Here is an 18,775-nt window from a genome sequence, read left to right as displayed (position 1 = left end):
GCTTCAGGGGGAAAATTAAGTTATATCCTCTCAGCAGCCGCTAACTTTCAGGGAGTTGTAACAGGTACCAATCACTATAAAGTGAGTGTGCTGTAATCATACTCCGACCCACTGACTGACAGCCTGCTCTGCACACACATTCGGCGCACACACACTGCAAGGCAGGCTGTCAATCATTGTGTTGGGGAGTGATAACTGTGAGCGGTGACTAACAGCTCCCCGAAGCGCCCAGAAAACCGGAAGCCAGCAGCTATAGGGAGAAACTATAAGTTCATTTTCTACCTGTAGCCACTGCTGCACTGAGCTGGTAGACAATGCTGTTGTCTCTCATTCAAGAAATTTGGACCGATTATGCTAATCTATGATTATGATTAATGTTAATCAGAGCATGATCCGATTTTCTTGGATGTGTAAAAAAGAAAAAAACCTCCATTATGGCAGTCTGTGATATCTCCCGAGTGTGATCTGATTTTTTTCCACGAACCCATAGACATGAATGGCCGAGTGCAATCCGATAATTGGATGCAAATCCAGAATGCTGCAACTTTTTTCCTTGGATAACTCAGTCCAAGGAAAAAATAGGACATGTGCACGGCCCCATAGAATAACATGAGGATTAGTGATGAGTGAGTGTACTCATTGCTCGGGTTTTCCCGAGCACGTTCGGGTGACCTCCGAGTTGTTAGTGTTCAGAGATTTAGTTTTCATCACTGCAATTGAATGATTTACAGCTACTAGCCAGACTGAGTACATGTGGAGGTTGGCTGGTTGCTAGGGAATCCTCACATGTACTCAGCCTGGCTAATAGCTGTAAATCATTCAGCTGCCGCGATGAAAACTAAATCTCCGAGCAGTCACAAATACTCGGAGATCACCAGAGCGTGCTCGGGAAAACCCAAGCAACAAGTATATTCGCTCATCACTAATGAGGATGAGTGCTAACTGTCAAAAAGACAGATAGCTCTTGTTTGATTCAGCCATCTGCGAAATCCTTACAATGAAAACCTCAGAAATATTACCCATCCAATCCAGAATACTACCTATCAAGCAAATCACCCCTAAATGTGTACCTTAAATTTTATGGATAAATGATCACAGTGCAAGCAGTGTGAACATTCATCAGATTTTAAAACATGCAGCAAAACAGATTCTGCTTCTAAGTAGCGTCACGGACTGGCGGTGGCCTGTGCTGCGGAGTACTCATGTGTACAGACAGAACGTCCTGGGCTCTCCTAACAGGAGTGGAGCCAGAAATGTAGATTCTCACCACAGCTCACTTCCATAATGGATACAGGAGACACAGCAGGGTTTTCCTAGTACAGTGACATGACCAGCATGTGGCCAATCCATGTCGCTATAAAGAAACAGAACCTGCTATACGGTGCTCAGAAAACAGATTATTGTGCACAGTCCTCCTCTGTAATCACTTTCTATATAATTGTCACACCATACGGTCTCATTCAGAGGCCTGTGTTGCACATACCTGTTGTATCTGTTTTTTAACGGATACAACACTGATGGTAAAAACAGACACACGGATGACAAACTGATGGTAAAAACAGACACACTGATGGTAAAAACAGACACACGGATCACACACTGATGGTAAAAACAGACACACGGATCACACACAGACGGTAAAAACATACAAACGGATGACACACTGATGGTAAAAACAGACACACGGATGACACACTGATGGTAAAAACAGACACACGGATGACACACTGATGGTAAAAACAGACACACGGATGACACTGATGGTATAAACAGACACACGGATGACACACTGATGGTAAAAACAGACACAAGGATGACACTGATGGTAAAAACAGACATACGGATGACACACTGATGGTATAAACAGACATACGGATGACACACTGATGGTATAAACAGACACACGGATGACACACTGATGGTAAAAACAGACACACGGATGACACACTGATGGTATAAACAGACACACGGATGACACACTGATGGTAAAAACACACACACGGATGACACTGATGGTATAAACAGACACACGGATGACACACTGATGGTAAAAACAGACACAAGGATGACACACTGATGGTAAAAACAGACATACGGATGACACACTGATGGTATAAACAGACATACGGATGACACACTGATGGTATAAACAGACACACGGATGACACACTGATGGTAAAAACAGACACACGGATGACACACTGATGGTAAAAACAGACACACGGATGACACTGATGGTATAAACAGACACACGGATGACACACTGATGGTAAAAACAGACACAAGGATGACACACTGATGGTAAAAACAGACATACGGATGACACACTGATGGTATAAACAGACATACGGATGACACACTGATGGTATAAACAGACACACGGATGACACACTGATGGTAAAAACAGACACACGGATGACACACTGATGGTAAAACCAGACACACGGATCACACACTGATGGTAAAAACAGACACACGGATGACACACTGATGGTATAAACAGACACACGGATGACACACTGATGGTATAAACAGACACACGGATGACACACTGATGGTATAAACAGACACACGGATGACACACTGATGGTAAAAACAGACACATGGATGACACACTGATGGTAAAAACAGACACAAGGATGACACACTGATGGTAAAAACAGACACAAGGATGACACACTGATGGTAAAAACAGACACACGGATGACAAATTGATGGTAAAAACAGACACATGCATGACACTTATGGTAAAAATGGACACACGGATGACACACTGATGGTAAAAACAGACATATGGATGACACAATGATGGTAGAAATGGACACACGGATGACACACTGCTGGTAGAAATGGACATAAGGATGACACACTGATGGTAGAAACGGACACACGGATGACACACTGCTGGTAAAAACGGACATACGGATGACACACTGATGGTAGAAACGGACACACGGATGACACACTGCTGGTAAAAACGGACATACGGATGACACACTGATGGTAGAAATGGACATATGGATGACACACTGATGGTAAAAACAGACATATGGATGACACACTGATGGTAAAAACAGACATATGGATGACACAATGATGGTAGAAATGGACACACGGATGACACACTGCTGGTAGAAATGGACATAAGGATGACACACTACTGGTAGAAACGGACATACGGATGACACACTGCTGGTAAAAACGGACATACGGATGACACACTGCTGGTAAAAACGGACATACGGATGACACACTGATGGTAGAAATGGACATATGGATGACACACTGCTGGTAGAAACGGACATATGGATGACACACTGATGGTAGAAACGGACACACGGATGACACTGCTGGTAAAAACGGACATACGGATGACACACTGATGGTAGAAACGGACACACGGATGACACACTGCTGGTAAAAACGGACATACGGATGACACACTGATGGTAGAAATGGACATATGGATGACACACTGATGGTAAAAACAGACATATGGATGACACACTGATGGTAAAAACAGACATATGGATGACACAATGATGGTAGAAATGGACACACGGATGACACACTGCTGGTAGAAATGGACATAAGGATGACACACTACTGGTAGAAACGGACACACGGATGACACACTGCTGGTAGAACGGACACACGGATGACACACTGCTGGTAAAAACGGACATACGGATGACACACTGATGGTAGAAATGGACATATGGATGACACACTGATGGTAAAAATGGACACACGGAAGACACACTGATGGTAAAAAGTATTCTAATTTACTGAGATAATGACTTTTGGGTTTTCATTGTCTGTAAGCCATAATCATCAACACTAAGGCCGGGGTCACACATGCGTGTTTTACGTACGTAAGAGCGCAAAAACTACGTACGTAAAACTCGCATTACATACGGCACAATGCTTCTCAATGGGGCTGCTCCTATTAGCCGTATATTACGGTTCAGTATTATACGGCTTTCTACGGCCGTACAAAATCGCAGCATGCTGCGTTTGTCAGCGTATTGCGCAAATAATACGCCAATGAAAGTCTATGGGGGCGAGAAAAATACGGATTCCACACGGACCAGCAGTGTGACCTGCGAGAAATACGCAGCGCTGTTAGTGAAAAGTCGGTAATTCAATTGCCAGCTTTTCATTTCTCCTGCACAAACCCGACAGGATATGAGACATGGTTTACATACAGTAAACCATCTCATATCCCCTTTTTTTTTGCATATGCCACACTACTAATGTTAGTAGTGTGTATGTGCAAAATTTCAGCGCTGTAGCTGCTGAAATAAAGGGTTAAATGGCGGAAAAAATTGGCGTGGGCTCCCGCGCAATTTTCTCCGCCAGAGTGGTAAAGCCAGTGACTGAGGGCAGATATTAATAGCCAGGAGAGGGTCCATGGTTATTGGCCCCCCCGTGGCTAAAAACATCTGCCCCCAGCCACCCCAGAAAAGGCACATCTGGAAGATGCGCCTATTCTGGCACTTGGCCACTCTCTTCCCACTCCCTGTAGCGGTGGGATATGGGGTAATGAAGGGTTAATGCCACCTTGCTATTGGAAAGTGACATTAAGCCAGATTAATAATGGAGATGCGTCAATGATGACACCTATCCATTATTAATCCAATTGTTGGAAAGGGTTAAAACACACACACACACACATGATTTAAAAGTAGTTTAATGAAATAAACACAGCGGTTGTTGTAATAATTTATTGTTCTCTCAATCCATCAGGAACACCCTCGCTTGGAAAAATAATAAACGCACAAGATACATACCTTCTGGTGAACCGTCTCGTCCCACGAAGTAATCCATCTGAAGGGGTTAACTAATATTACAGCCAGGAGCCCTGCTAAATGCAGCTGTGCTCCGTGCCTGTAATCCCCGGCGAATGAATGAAATGTAGGTCATTGACCTACATTTCCTTCAGTCGCGGTGATGCGCCCCCTGGTGGATGTCCTCATATGACCTGGAGCGTGGGAAAAAGTTCCCAGGCTGCAGTTCATGAGAACATCCACCAGAGGGCGCCTCACCGCGACTCAATGTAAGTACAGATCCAGCTTTCCTTTCAGCACCCGGGGATTACAGGCACGAGCGAATGGTTTATCGCAGCTCGTGCCTGTAATATTAGTTAACCCCTTCAGATGGATTTACTTCGTGGGACGAGACGGTTCACCAGAAGGTATGTATCTTGTGCGTTTATTATTTTTCCAAGCGAGGGTGTTCCTGATGGATTGAGAGAACAATAAATTATTACAACAACCGCTGTGTTTATTTCATTAAACTACTTTTAAATCATGTGTGTGTGTGTGTTTTAACCCTTTCCAACAATTGGATTAATAATGGATAGGTGTCATCATTGACGCCTCTCCACTATTAATCTGGCTTAATGTCACCTTCCAATAGCAAGGTGGCATTAACCCTTCATTACCCCATATCCCACCGCTACAGGGAGTGGGAAGAGAGTGGCCAAGTGCCAGAATAGGCGCATCTTCCAGATGTGCCTTTTCTGGGGTGGCTGGGGGCAGTTGTTTGTAGCCAGGGGGGGCCAATAACCATGGACCCTCTCCTGGCTATTAATATCTGCCCTCAGTCACTGGCTTTACCACTCTGGCGGAGAAAATTGCGCGGGAGCCCACGCCAATTTTTTCCGCCATTTAACCCTTTATTTCAGCAGCTACAGCGCTGAAATTTTGCACATACACACTACTAACATTAGTAGTGTGGAATATGCAAAAAAAAGGGGATATGAGATGGTTTACTGTATGTAAACCATGTCTTATATCCTGTCGGGTTTGTGCAGGAGAAATGAAAAGCCGGCAATTGAATTACCGGCTGTTCACAGATATCGCGCTGAATGAAATCTAAATACAGAATATATATATATGTGTCTCAATGACATATATATATATATACTGTATATATGTTTTCCCGAACATTTGAGCACATAAATCCATTAGATGTCGGTTTTGCAAGCCTGCGCGAAAATCTCGCAGTACGGATGCCATACGGATTACATACGGAGGATGCCATGCGCAAAATACGCTGACACACCCTGACTACGGATCACTATTTTGGGAACATTTCTCCGTATTACGGCCGTAGTACGGACGTATAATACGTGGCGTATTGTCTTACGCCATGTGTGACTCCAGCCTAACAGAAATAAACATGTGAAATAGATCGCTCTGTCTGTAATGACTCTATATAATATGAGTTTCACTTTTTGTATTGAAGAACTGAAATAAATTAACTTTTTGATGATATTCTAATTTAGTGAGAAGCACCTGTATGTATTTGCAATCCTAGTTGGTTGTTTTTTTAAATGTCATATTTTGTGTCTTTCTGAAAGGGAAGCTATCACTAAGTTTAAATCAGGTCTTTGTGTATTTTTTTTTCCATATTACGATTTTTATTTAAAAAAAAAACAACTAAATTATTAACCTTTCAATTTTCGCATTGGCACCTTGGCTTTTTTTTTTACACTGGCCATGAACAAGAACTGCATAACACGTAGGCCAGGGTTATGGATGGCTAATCTGCAGCGCCAGTCAGTTTACACTGCAGTCTTTCTTCACAGTGTGGGGATGAGATTTCATAAAGCTACATCCACTATTCTGGTATTGTAATATACGGAGAAATCTGCTGCAAACAAATCCCATGTGAACAAGCCCTTACAGTACCTAAAGGAGATGCTGCCCAGCTTTACAATATCTTGCTGAATTAAATTGTTGCTATAATCTGAAAGAACTGTATAAAATAATTTTCCAAATGCTTTGAAATAATGTCACTTTGGAGCTGGTGTCACTTTGGCAGTTTCGGATTCATTGTTTACACTTGATCTGTACATGGATTATTCACTGTGCTGGTAATACAGTGATTAATGTGAGCGGTAGATAGCGGTACTGTGTGCGGTTATTGGCTGCTCATTGAGTCTTCTAGCACTTCCCGCTACTTTTTGCCCTGTAAGAAGGCAGAAGGTTCATTTCCCTTATGGAAAGGTGTGTAGCAGTCAACGCTGCAGGACTGAAGGAGTTAAGCCGAGCTGCCTCTGGCTGTCAACATTAATTTCTCCCAGACTCAGTAAACATCAGGAACATAAAAGGCCAATTTCACAACTAAATATAGCGGTGTATTTTGGCGTGATATAAATGGTAGATCACTGCTGTAGAACACGACAGACGAAGTGTCCCAGTGATGCACGGCTTGGGGGTAGGGGAATATCTTATGCTGAAATCACCAACCTCACTGAGTGCATCAACCTCAATGAGCGCACACACCGAGTGCACCAACCTCAGTAAACGCACCAACCTCGCTGAGCACACCCACCTCACTGAGAGCACCAACCTCATTCAGTGCACCAACCTCACTGAGTTCACCCACCTCACTGACAGCACCAACCTCACTGAGCGCACCAACCTAACTGAGAACACCCACCTCACTGAGAGCACCAACCTCACTGAGCGCACCAACCTAACTGAGAACAGCCACCTCACTGAGAGCACCAACCTCACTGAGCGCACCAACCTAACTGAGAACAGCCACCTCACTGAGAGCACCAACCTCACTGAGAGCACCAACCTCACTGAGTGCACCAACCTCACTGAGAACACCCACCTCACTGAGAGCACCCACCTCACTGAGAGCACCAACCTCACTGAGCGCACCAACCTCACTGAGCGCACCAACCTCACTGAGAGCACCAACCTCACTGAGCGCACCAACCTAACTGAGAACACCCACCTCACTGAGAGCACCCACCTCACTGAGAGCACCCACCTCACTGAGAGCACCAACCTCACTGAGCGCACCAACCTCACTGAGCGCACCAACCTCACTGAGAGCACCAACCTCACTGAGCGCACCAACCTAACTGAGAACAGCCACCTCACTGAGAGCACCAACCTCACTGAGAGCACCAACCTCACTGAGTGCACCAACCTCACTGAGAACACCCACCTCACTGAGAGCACCCACCTCACTGAGAGCACCAACCTCACTGAGCGCACCAACCTCACTGAGCGCACCAACCTCACTGAGAGCACCAACCTCACTGAGCGCACCAACCTAACTGAGAGCACCCACCTCACTGAGAGCACCAACCTCACTGAGAGCACCAACCTCACTGAGCGCACCAACCAACTGAGAACACCCACCTCACAGAGCACCAACCTCACTGAGAGCACCAACCTAACTGAGAACACCCACCTCACTGAGAGCACCAACCTCACTGAGTGCACCAACCTAACTGAGAACACCCACCTCACTGAGAGCACCCACCTCACTGAGCGCACCAACCTAACTGAGAACACCCACCTCACTGAGAGCACCAACCTCACTGAGAGCACCAACCTCACTGAGCGCACCAACCTAACTGAGAACACCCACCTCACTGAGAGCACCAACCTCATTCAGTGCACCAACCTCACTGAGTGCACCAACCTAATTCAGTGCACCAACCTCACTGAGCACACCAACTTTACTGAGCTCACCAACCTCAGAGAGCACACCCTCACTGAATTTTACTGAGCACACTAACCTCACTAAGCGCATCAACCTCACTGACAGCACCAACCTCACTGACAGTACCAACCTCACTGAGCATACCAACCTCACTGAGGTGACCAACTAAACTGAGCTCACCACCTCACTATGTGCACAGCAACTTTACTGAGCTCACCAACCTCACTGAGCGCACCAACCTAACTGAGAACACCCAGCTCACTGAGAGCACCAACCTCATTCAGTGCACCAACCTCACTGAGTGCACCAACCTAATTCAGTGCACCAACCTTACTGAGCACACCAACTTTACTGAGCTCACCAACCTCAGAGAGCGCACCCTCACTGAATTTTACTGAGCACACTAACCTCACTAAGCGCATCAACCTCACTGACAGCACCAACCTCACTGACAGTACCAACCTCACTGAGCATACCAACCTCACTGAGGGGACCAACTAAACTGAGCTCACCACCTCACTATGTGCACAGCAACTTTACTGAGCTCACCAACCTCACTGAGCGCACCAACCTAACTGAGAACACCCAGCTCACTGAGAGCACCAACCTCATTCAGTGCACCAACCTCACTGAGTGCACCCACCGCACAGAGCACCAACCTAATTCAGTGCACCAACCTCACTGAGCACACCAACTTTACTGAGCTCACCAACCTCAGTGAGCGCACCCTCACTGAATTTTACAGAGCACACCAACCTCACTAAGCGCATCAACCTCACTGAGTGCACCAACCTCACTGAGCATACCAACCTCAATGAGGGGACCAACTAAACTGAGCTCACCACCTCACTATGTGCACCAACCTCACTGAGCACAGCAACTTTACTGAGCTCACCAACCTCACTGAGCACCCTCAATGAACTTTACTGAGCGCACTAACCTCACTGAGGGCACCAACTAAACTGAGCTCACCAACCTCACTATGTGTATCAACCTGTCAACAGCAACTTTACTGAGCTCACCAACCTCACTGAGCGCACCAACCTCACTGAGTGCACCCACCTCACTGACAGCACCAACCTCATTCGGTGCACCAACCTCACTAAGCGCTGTGGTCAATACAGGTTTGTTACATCTGAATATAAAGCCATTCTGTGGAATAGAAGGATATCAGAAATCATGAGTCACATCAGCACGAACATCAGTCCAATCCACAGTGGAAGGCTAGTAGTCTGATTACATCGTTTATTAGTGCAAAGTGATTAGAAGACATCTTTCCATTCAGGGGCGGCCAACCTCTGCAACTGCACAGTGACCCAAAAGGTAAGGGGGCCACTTCAACCTCCAAAGCAGGTGCAATCATGCATTATGATGTAGGATTGCAAAAGATCCATATATTGCTCTTCTGTCTGTGTCTGCTCCACCTCTAGTATATGATCCTATAGGGTTTGTCCAACCTTAAGAAATATAAAGGAGTTTTATAGAGTAAAGTTATATTACTTACCTATATAGTTCAGTTATGACAGAACCCCTGATCGTTCGCTACCCGCTCAATCTCATATCCTGACTAAAGATGGGCAAACCCAAACAGTAAAGTTCAGGACCTGTACTGAACACCTACTGTTTGGGTACAGACACCGAACACGGACTTCACCAGGAAGCCCGTGTTACTGTTCGAGTATGGCGTGGCAAACACTGCTTCTGATCGGCAGTAAAACCATCACCGCCGGTCAGACGACCGTGGTTCCAACGCTGTGAAATGACAGTGTGAGCGCTCAGCTGTGATCGGAGGTATAAAGTTTACCTCCGGTCACTGGTGTCAGCGGATGTGACTACTGCTCCAATTAGCGGATGCCTGCTGCTGCTAATAACAGTGAGAGCAGGAACGGCTGATGGGTGTATTCATTAGTCGATGCCTGCGCTGTAAATAAATTATTAAAATAAAAAAAAGGCGTGGGTTCCCCTGTATTTTTGATAACAAACCAAACATAACTTACAGCTGGGTTGATGTCACCTTTGTATTGTCCGGTGACATCAAGCCCATATATTAGCAATGGAGAGGAGTCTATCAGACACCTATCCATTACTAATCCTATAGTTGCATGTTAAATAAAGATACACCCAGAATAAAGTATTTTATTTTAAATCAAACAAAACCCTTTTACTTTTTTTTTTATATAAAAATCACAAAACACAGTTATACTCACCTAACGCCTAATTCTACCAAAGTCCTCGTTCTCCTGTAATAAACCAAAAATATTAAACAACATCTCTCACTTGTCAGTCGTACTGTTCCACACGGTAATCCATGTCTGGAGGACAAACAGTTTTCAACCTGGACGGTTCCAAGATGCTACCGTCAGGGCTGAGAACACTGGTGAATGAGCTGTTGTGAGCGCAGCATAAGTGAGCAGTGGTGACAACATCGAGGTTACCTCCAGTCACAGAGGCTGCATTCCCAGCCGGGCTGAACTGCGGTGACCTCAGTGAGATCCCCGCTAGCACTGTGAGAAAGTCTCACGGTGCAGAGGCAAGTTCACAGGAAGAATTTCACTACTGTTAAAAAGCTTTTATGCAGTAACTTAAGAATTCTGAAACGCATTTGTAATTTATATTGGTGTTGGATATTATGGCTTTTAATGTGGATTAATAAAACAGTTTTGGAAGAGGACTCTCAATGTTGAATCTACATTTTTCTTCATATTGCTACCACACTTGAGGCACAGCCGATTTCTAGGAACATAGCAAAACTTTGACACCTCTGCGACGCAAACTTTAAGTTCATTTGTCCCACACAGATGTACATGTAGGGTGATTTGTATTCATTTATATTCTTTATAGTGCAGAACTAAAAAAATTGGAGGCTTTGAAATCCCCTTTTCTCTACCAGTTCCACAGGGAGTCAAACTATTTTCTGCAAGGGAGAAGCGTATTGTTCACAGAATCTCAATACAAACAATATTAATGCGTTACACCCCCTCTGGGGTTAAGAGCATTTTATCTGTGAATTCATTATTTTGCCAACACTGGATAAAAGGATCTCTGGGCTCTCTAATGACTAACCTACAGCTGATTTAAAGCTAACTACTGCAATTTCAGCAATTTTTCCTCAAAATCATACAGGCGTTTGTCTCCCTCGACCAACCCATATCACACTTGACTGGCAAAATGATGGCCTGGCGTTTGGTTAAATTGTTCTTCCTGTCAATAAAAAAAAAAGCTAAGGAAAACCGTCAGCGTCAGCCACCCTCCTTACAATATCTCCGACTCTGTGAAGGAGATCTTTCTGTGCATTTATTCATACTTATGTGAAGTTGTCCTTAAAGGGACATTGTCTATTAACTACACAGTCGCCATGTATGATTATAGCCATGAATTAGATATAAATTGTGCGTTAAAGCAAAGCAAAAGATGCTGAACGCACATTGCCAATATACAGAGGCAAAGTGCCCCGAAGGGCAATATTTGCAGTCCCTTTAAATACATTTTTCCCAAATTTCTCCCTGTAAGCAAATATTGCAGCCTTTCAAATTAAAATTCCTGCCAGCTGAGTACTTTGCCCTCCAATTAGCCAAATAAAACCGAAAATGTTTGTCATTTTGGCTACTAATATAGCAGTATATATTTATATGTGTATATATATATATATATATATATATATATATATATATATATATATATATATATATATATATATATACATACATACATACACATAGTAATATCAGAGAACCCGAAAGCATAATGAGCCAAACCCGGGAACAAACACTAGTGTGATATATAATAATAATCACCCGGGCGCTTAAATCATTGCTCCAGCAACATTATATAAAAGGGAGAAACAGGAGCCTAGAGTACAAATGTAACAAATACTTTATTAATGAGAAAGTTAAAATGTTTTTCTTGTTCCCCTCCATGTATTGTTGTGGTACGCTCATTTTTGTACAGTCTTCTGTCCTACATTTTAACTTTCTCATTAATAAAGTATTTGTTACATTTGTACTCTAGGCTCCTGTTTCTCCCTTTTATATAACATACATACACATATATACATATATATATGTGTGTATGTAAATATGTAATAGTATAAATATTTTGCTCTATTGAGCCATCCTTACATGGGGCTGCCTGTGCAGCTGACAGATCAGCATTTGTTTTCACTAGCCCTACATTTTCTGTAAGAATATTGTTTTTTTTAAAGTGAACTGTACCTACACTTTAACTTTCTAACACCTTGAAACACCCTGCAGATTGGTGGGGGTCTAGGTCTGGAGATGCCTACTAATCACTCAAAACACTTGTCAGGAGGCGGAAGTGCTATTTTCACCACGAGTTAGGTATCAGTATTGTATGTTCTTTGTATGTAGTTCTTTGTCCGTTTGTTGCCTTCTACTGTTTCCAGCGACGCTCCAGTCCGTCTCCGCCTTCTTGTAGTCACAGCTCTGACTGGCCAGAAGTCACCGCTAACAATTATCTCTCTTTATCTAAGTCTATGAGAGCCTCGTTCTGATTTTCAGACGTACAATGAAAAGTGACTTCCTGTCCGCCCAGCAAACACTGGAGTGATTCGGGCAAGTCACAAGGTGCAGAAGAGGACTGGAGCGGCGCTGGAAACGGCAGAAGATGGCAACTGATATTCTACTGCTGGAGTGGTACTTAAAGGAATTGTCCACTACTAGGACAACCCCTTCTTGATTAAAATGTCTGGCCCCGACAAAATAATAAAGCTTATACTCACCTTCTGTTCCAGCGCCGTTTCCGTGGTGTCAGCACTCGCTCTCCCCCGAGGCTCTCATGCGGTTGTTGTGACACGCGACGCCGGCGTCCAATCAGCGCTGGCGTCACTGTCTCCACCTTTGGACAAATCAAACATGAAGAGGAAGTCTGGGTGAGAATGGAATCAGCACTTGAGGGGAGTTTAGGCTTTATTATTTTATAGGGGCTAAGCGAGGGGTATGGGAAGAAGTTGTCCAAGTAGTGGACAACTTCTTTAGGAGTGTAGGCACACTGAGGCTTTTTTCGGCAGTTTTTGCCATTCAATTTTTGTAAAGGCTATCCTGGATTTGGCATCAGTGTATGCCAAAACCAGCGGTAGAACTTACAAAGAAAAACTATAATTGAAAAATTGACAACTGTTCTGTGTTTTGGAGATGCTTCTGGTTTTGCCATATAATACTGATCAAAAATACTAATGTGTGAATAAAGCATTAGCCATAGTCAAAAACTTATTCTATATTGTGGATGAGTGTCTCATTCCCATACCTATAATAGGACAGGGAAAATATAAGCTAGTATGTGTATAAGAGGTGGACGATATATGAACCATAAATATTCATAAAACTGTCCAGTATGAAGTCTTATGTGTTTAAAGTGCATCTGGGTCTCAGGTGAAGATGCAGCAGCATGCCTGTGTCTGTGTCTCTCTGGCTCCTCCTCCACTCTCCATAGACTTTTAGAAGCAGCAACTGTCATCTCATCTCTCAGTGAGCTGAAAATCTGTATTCACTGAGGACAGTTTTGATCAGTGAATTGAGATTATATGATCAGTGCAGAAGGAGGTATTTGTTCGCTAATATAACAAAGCTTCTTATCTATATATCTTATCTATTATTGATTTCTGATAAACAAAAACTAAAATTATGGTTACTCTTAAAGGACGATAAGTGACAGATTGTATTCTTACAAGGCTCAGTATAAGAAAGCTGTATATAAAAAAGTTGTGCTCATTATGCAAGACTTTACACTGATCTTGATGGGAAGAGGAGGCCACACGGTGGGGTCAGATCTTTCTTAGGTTACATGGTCATATTGTAAGCGACACAATTGTGCATCCAACGCCAATGCACCCGGGGAGACTTTATACAACTGGTTGTCTCATCCACGCATCAAAGAACCTATATACTCTCTGTATACTTTTGTACACCCTCCGTCCAGACTTTGCAAAAAATGCTTTTTTTATGCCTCTATTTGAAATTGAAAATTGATATGCCCCCATGGACCAAAATGGATGGGTAATGCTGACATTTGCGTGAGCCATTAAATATTTGGCTCCAGTTTTGAATAGATTTCAAAAGTTGCTCCTTGACATTTTCTAAGCTTAGGATTTAATAATCACGTGGTTTCATGTACCAGTTATGTTTCTTCTATGTGGGAAAAAAAATAAAGTCCGTGTTTTTCAGTGTGCTGGATCCATATTTGGTCCGTGTGTCCGTTTTTACCATCCATGTTGCACCCATGCGCTACCTGTTTTTCATTCAGCCATTAGTTTGCTTTGTGAGTTTGATCCATACCACGGATCAATCTAGGACATGTCTCCATTATTTTCTTTTGCTGAAAATCAGGACATGTGAAAAAGCGCATGGAGTGTAATGGGTCTGTAATCTATCCGTAAAAATAACGGATAAAAAAAATAATGATGTGCATAGATAATTCAACAAAAATGGACCCGGCACCAAATTTTAAAATTCAAACTATATGCATTATTAAATAGATCTATTAGACCTGATGAAGCAGGTGTACTTATTAAAAAAAACATGTTTGAATGTCTACTTAACGCTTTCTTGATATTACAACGTACACTTTATGAATCCAGCTGTCGCTGCTCAACTTAATATCAGACGATAATTGTGACATTAATTTTCAAAGTAAGTACGAGAGCCTCCTTGGGTCCAAGTGATCCATTTAACTACGGTTTGTATTATTAAATCTGGCAACAGGCTTCCTGACTCTCCACTTTCTGACAGAAGAGGTCAAGGGAAGAAGGATTGGTCTCCTGATAAACTTCAACAGACAATCCTTTTTTTCAGTGGGGATATAAGTGGCTGCCAATGATTGAGGCAGCGACAGCAGATGAGCCACACATTTCTGTGCATGGAGGAGTTGGGAGAGAGAGCTGCCGGCTGAACAATCGTTTGGCCGACCGCTACCTAATATGCATGGCCTACTTAAAGAGTAACATAGGACAAATTAAGGATGCAAATCTGGAGGCACAAACTACAGGGTGGGCCATGTATATGGATACATCTAAATAAAATGGGAATGGTTGGTGATGTCAACTTCCTTTTTGAGGCACATTAGTATATGGGAGGGGGAAAACTTTTCAAGATGGGTGGGTGACCATGGCGGCTATTTTGAAGTCGGACATTTTGGATGTAACTTTATAAATGGCCCACCCAGGTGTATCCATATAAATGGCCCACCCTGTAGAATTGTCATCAAAGTGGTTTCACCAGAAATCTGGTGTACAACACTTTGATAAGTTGCAAAATTTTTGAGCAACTTGACGTTGAGCAACACTCTTGCAACTTTTTGTTTTCAAACTTGTTTCGCCTAGTGCTGCCAAATGGAACAGTAGCGGAACGAGGGCGTGGATGAGACGAGCTGTGGCGTACCTGTGCGCACCACACTTTTCAGACGAGCCGGATTGATTAGGAATCGTGCTTCTCTTAATGAATCAGGCGCCTCTGACTCCAGCACGCCTCCTCATCAAGACCAGCGTGAATCACGCGCCGGTCTTGATGAATCAAGGCCCAAGTCTTGTTAACCCTAAATATGATCTCTTTTAACAACCATTGCCTAGTTGGTAGCAGCCCTTATTTCAAGGTATTACAGGAGCCCGCATCTGGCCTGGAGGACTAACACTGCTTTTAACCCCTAAAAAGACTAGTCTGCAATCAGCGCCGTACTCACTATAGATTATAGCATGATGTAATATTTACGAGGGAAACAAATTGTTCAAGGTGCATCGGAGATTTCACAGAAATGTACTGTCATTACAATGAATTGCACAACCAGAATGTTTGATATGACTGCGATAAAAGTCATTATTTATATTCCATCTGTTTGCAAAATTACATTAGGTATGGATGGGTGCAAGAAAACTAAATTGTTACACCCTTCCCGACAATTGTATTATAATTATGTACCTTAAGTTGAGGTCTGGAGGACAAGGGATGGGACAAGCGGTCATAGGCCTGGAGGCTCCCCTGCCATGAGAAAAAAACAAATTACACACATCAGGCAGGTTATTACCCTCTTTAGCCATGCACCTTGTTATATCCCCAGTCCTCAAATACAACTATTTGTAAAGTCACTGTTAATTTAGGATGTATAGCGTTTTCTTCTACCACATTATGAAAGGAAACAATGGTAAATAACTTGCATTTGGACCCTTTATAGCTTCCTCTAAACACATCCGTTACACTGGATATACACATACCTGTCTCCCCTATCTTCCTTGTACTGTAAATAGTCAGTATCCTAAATCTCACTATAAGGCCATGTGCACACGCTGCGGATTTTGCTGCGGATCCGCAGCGGTTTCCCATGCATTTACAATACAATGTAAACCTATGGGAAACACAAACCGCAGTGCACATGCTGCGGAAAAAAACGCACGGACATGCAGCAGTTTATTTTCCGCAGTATGTCAATTCTTTGTGCGGATTCCGCAGCGGTTTTACACCTGCTCCATAATAGAAAACTGCAGGTGTAAACCCGCAGTAGAGTCCACACAAAAACCGCGGTAAATCCACAGTAAATCCGCAGGAAAAACGCACTGTTTTTGCCCTGCGGATTTATCAAATCCGCTGTGGAAAAATCCGAAGTGGACCTTTCTACGTGTGCACATACCATAAGGCTATGTTCACAGGTTGCCTTTTTTTTTCTACAGGCAAAACCTGCTTTCTTGGCAGTAAAGAAGCTGCTTACAAAAAGCAGGTTTTGATGTTTTTTTGCTGCGTATTTGTTGTCTCATGTGCATGCTCATAAAGTTTAGTGCTCCCAAAAAAATCATGATGCAACTTCATTAAGGTTTTTGCATAAAAAAGCAGCAAAACCTGATTGTTCGCAGCGTTTTTACACTTAACCATTGCTTTCTAAGGGGGAAAAAAATGCTGCAAAAATGCTGAAAGAAAAAGTGACATGCTACAGTTGTGTGTGCATGAGATTTCTAAAATCTTATAGCTTCTGCTAACATTGTAAAATGCAGCTCAAAATTTGCATGAAAAAAATGCAGCAAAAACACAACATGTGAACATAGCCTAAAACTCATCAGTAAGCAGTATTTCTTATAAGTGATTATTAATTCCAGGTACTTAAGGGTGCACAATATAACTATTCTATGGTAATGGGAATTGGAAATTTTAAAACCCACGAAAACTTTTAAGTATTCCTGTTTCAGAAAGAAGTGGTATTCATTGTACACTATGATATACAATACTAAAAGGTTGTACACCTTTTTACAATAATTTCTGTATTAACCGCTTCCCGCTGCATGTAAGGCGTTTGCCAGAGGGAGATTGCTACCTCTGTCATGCCAACAGTTCTCCACAATTGTCCTTCACATAACAGCTCTGGATTTTCATGTACAAATAGACTTGCCAATTTTTATTACAATGTGAAAAAAACAGTAAAGCTTCAACTTGGGATCACAATCCCGTGTCGGACTGAAGCGAAAACAGGCACACCAAGTAACCAACTCCAGGGCCCCACTTTTCAGCCACTTGTAAATGTGCCAATTTCCTCAATCACAAATTTATATAACAATGCACTGGGAAGATTGTTAAATGAAGAAGATGCCGCCTTTGTCTGTACATAGTGATTCAAGTACCATATATAGTGCCAAGTACTACTCATATAAGAAGGTGATGGCCCACCAGAGGATTGTCCTGTTCTCCAGTGGGCCAGACCAAGCCTGCCGCTTGTTCCCAATAGTTCCCGCTACCTAACAGCGCAATATCCATCCATTATCAGACACACAGCAAAGGGGGAAAAGGGCTGTCAGTGTTTGCAGAGGTTCATTTACATTCATACACATTGTGGTCAAAAGTGACCACTGCTTGTAAGGAAGTGGACAGAGGGAGTTCGCTCCCAGTTACATTATCCGCTCCCCAGAGCTGGAAACAAGAGGCCTCCTATTCGGCAATAAAGGCTTAATAGATCATGCAAGATGCACAATATGTTAGGCAGCCCTTCAGTATAGCAATGCCGGCTGATATAATACACTGAACTACATATGTAGTGCAGAGTATTATTAAGGTGATCAAAGCATGTTCAAGTTCAAATAAAAAAAAAAAAAAGAACAAAACGATGTTTATTCTAATGGAAAACAAAGGCTAAAAAAAAGACACATGTCCAATATCATTGTGTTTGTAATGAGCAGTAAAAGAAAAATATATAACTATTTATCCCGCATGGTGAATGACACAAAAAAACAAAAAAAAAAAGAAAGCCAGAATTTAGAGCTTTGTTCATCCTAAATCACATAAAATTAAATAAAAAGGTACTTAAAGAGACA

The 18,775-nt window shown here is 42.9% G+C and overlaps 1 protein-coding gene across 12 annotated transcripts in view; it reads right to left on the bottom strand.

Moving 5' to 3' along the window:
* The window catches only part of NPAS3 (neuronal PAS domain protein 3), a 616,056-nt gene that overhangs the window by 355,280 nt on the left and 242,001 nt on the right, over positions 1-18,775 (bottom strand). For 9 of the 12 annotated variants that reach the window (XM_077261116.1, XM_077261131.1, XM_077261144.1 and 6 more), the window contains one exon: positions 16,404-16,463. The exons of the other annotated variants lie outside the window; for them this stretch is intronic. In XM_077261116.1, coding sequence (XP_077117231.1) covers positions 16,404-16,463 — 60 coding nt within the window. The remainder of the gene's footprint in view (positions 1-16,403; positions 16,464-18,775) is intronic. 12 annotated transcript variants of the gene reach the window in all.

This window comes from Ranitomeya variabilis, chromosome 1 (assembly GCF_051348905.1).
Source record: "Ranitomeya variabilis isolate aRanVar5 chromosome 1, aRanVar5.hap1, whole genome shotgun sequence".
NCBI classification, from domain to species: Eukaryota; Metazoa; Chordata; class Amphibia; order Anura; family Dendrobatidae; genus Ranitomeya; species Ranitomeya variabilis.
The sequence above is the reverse complement of the archived record's forward strand: the minus strand, read 5'-3'. Positions and strand labels throughout refer to the sequence as shown.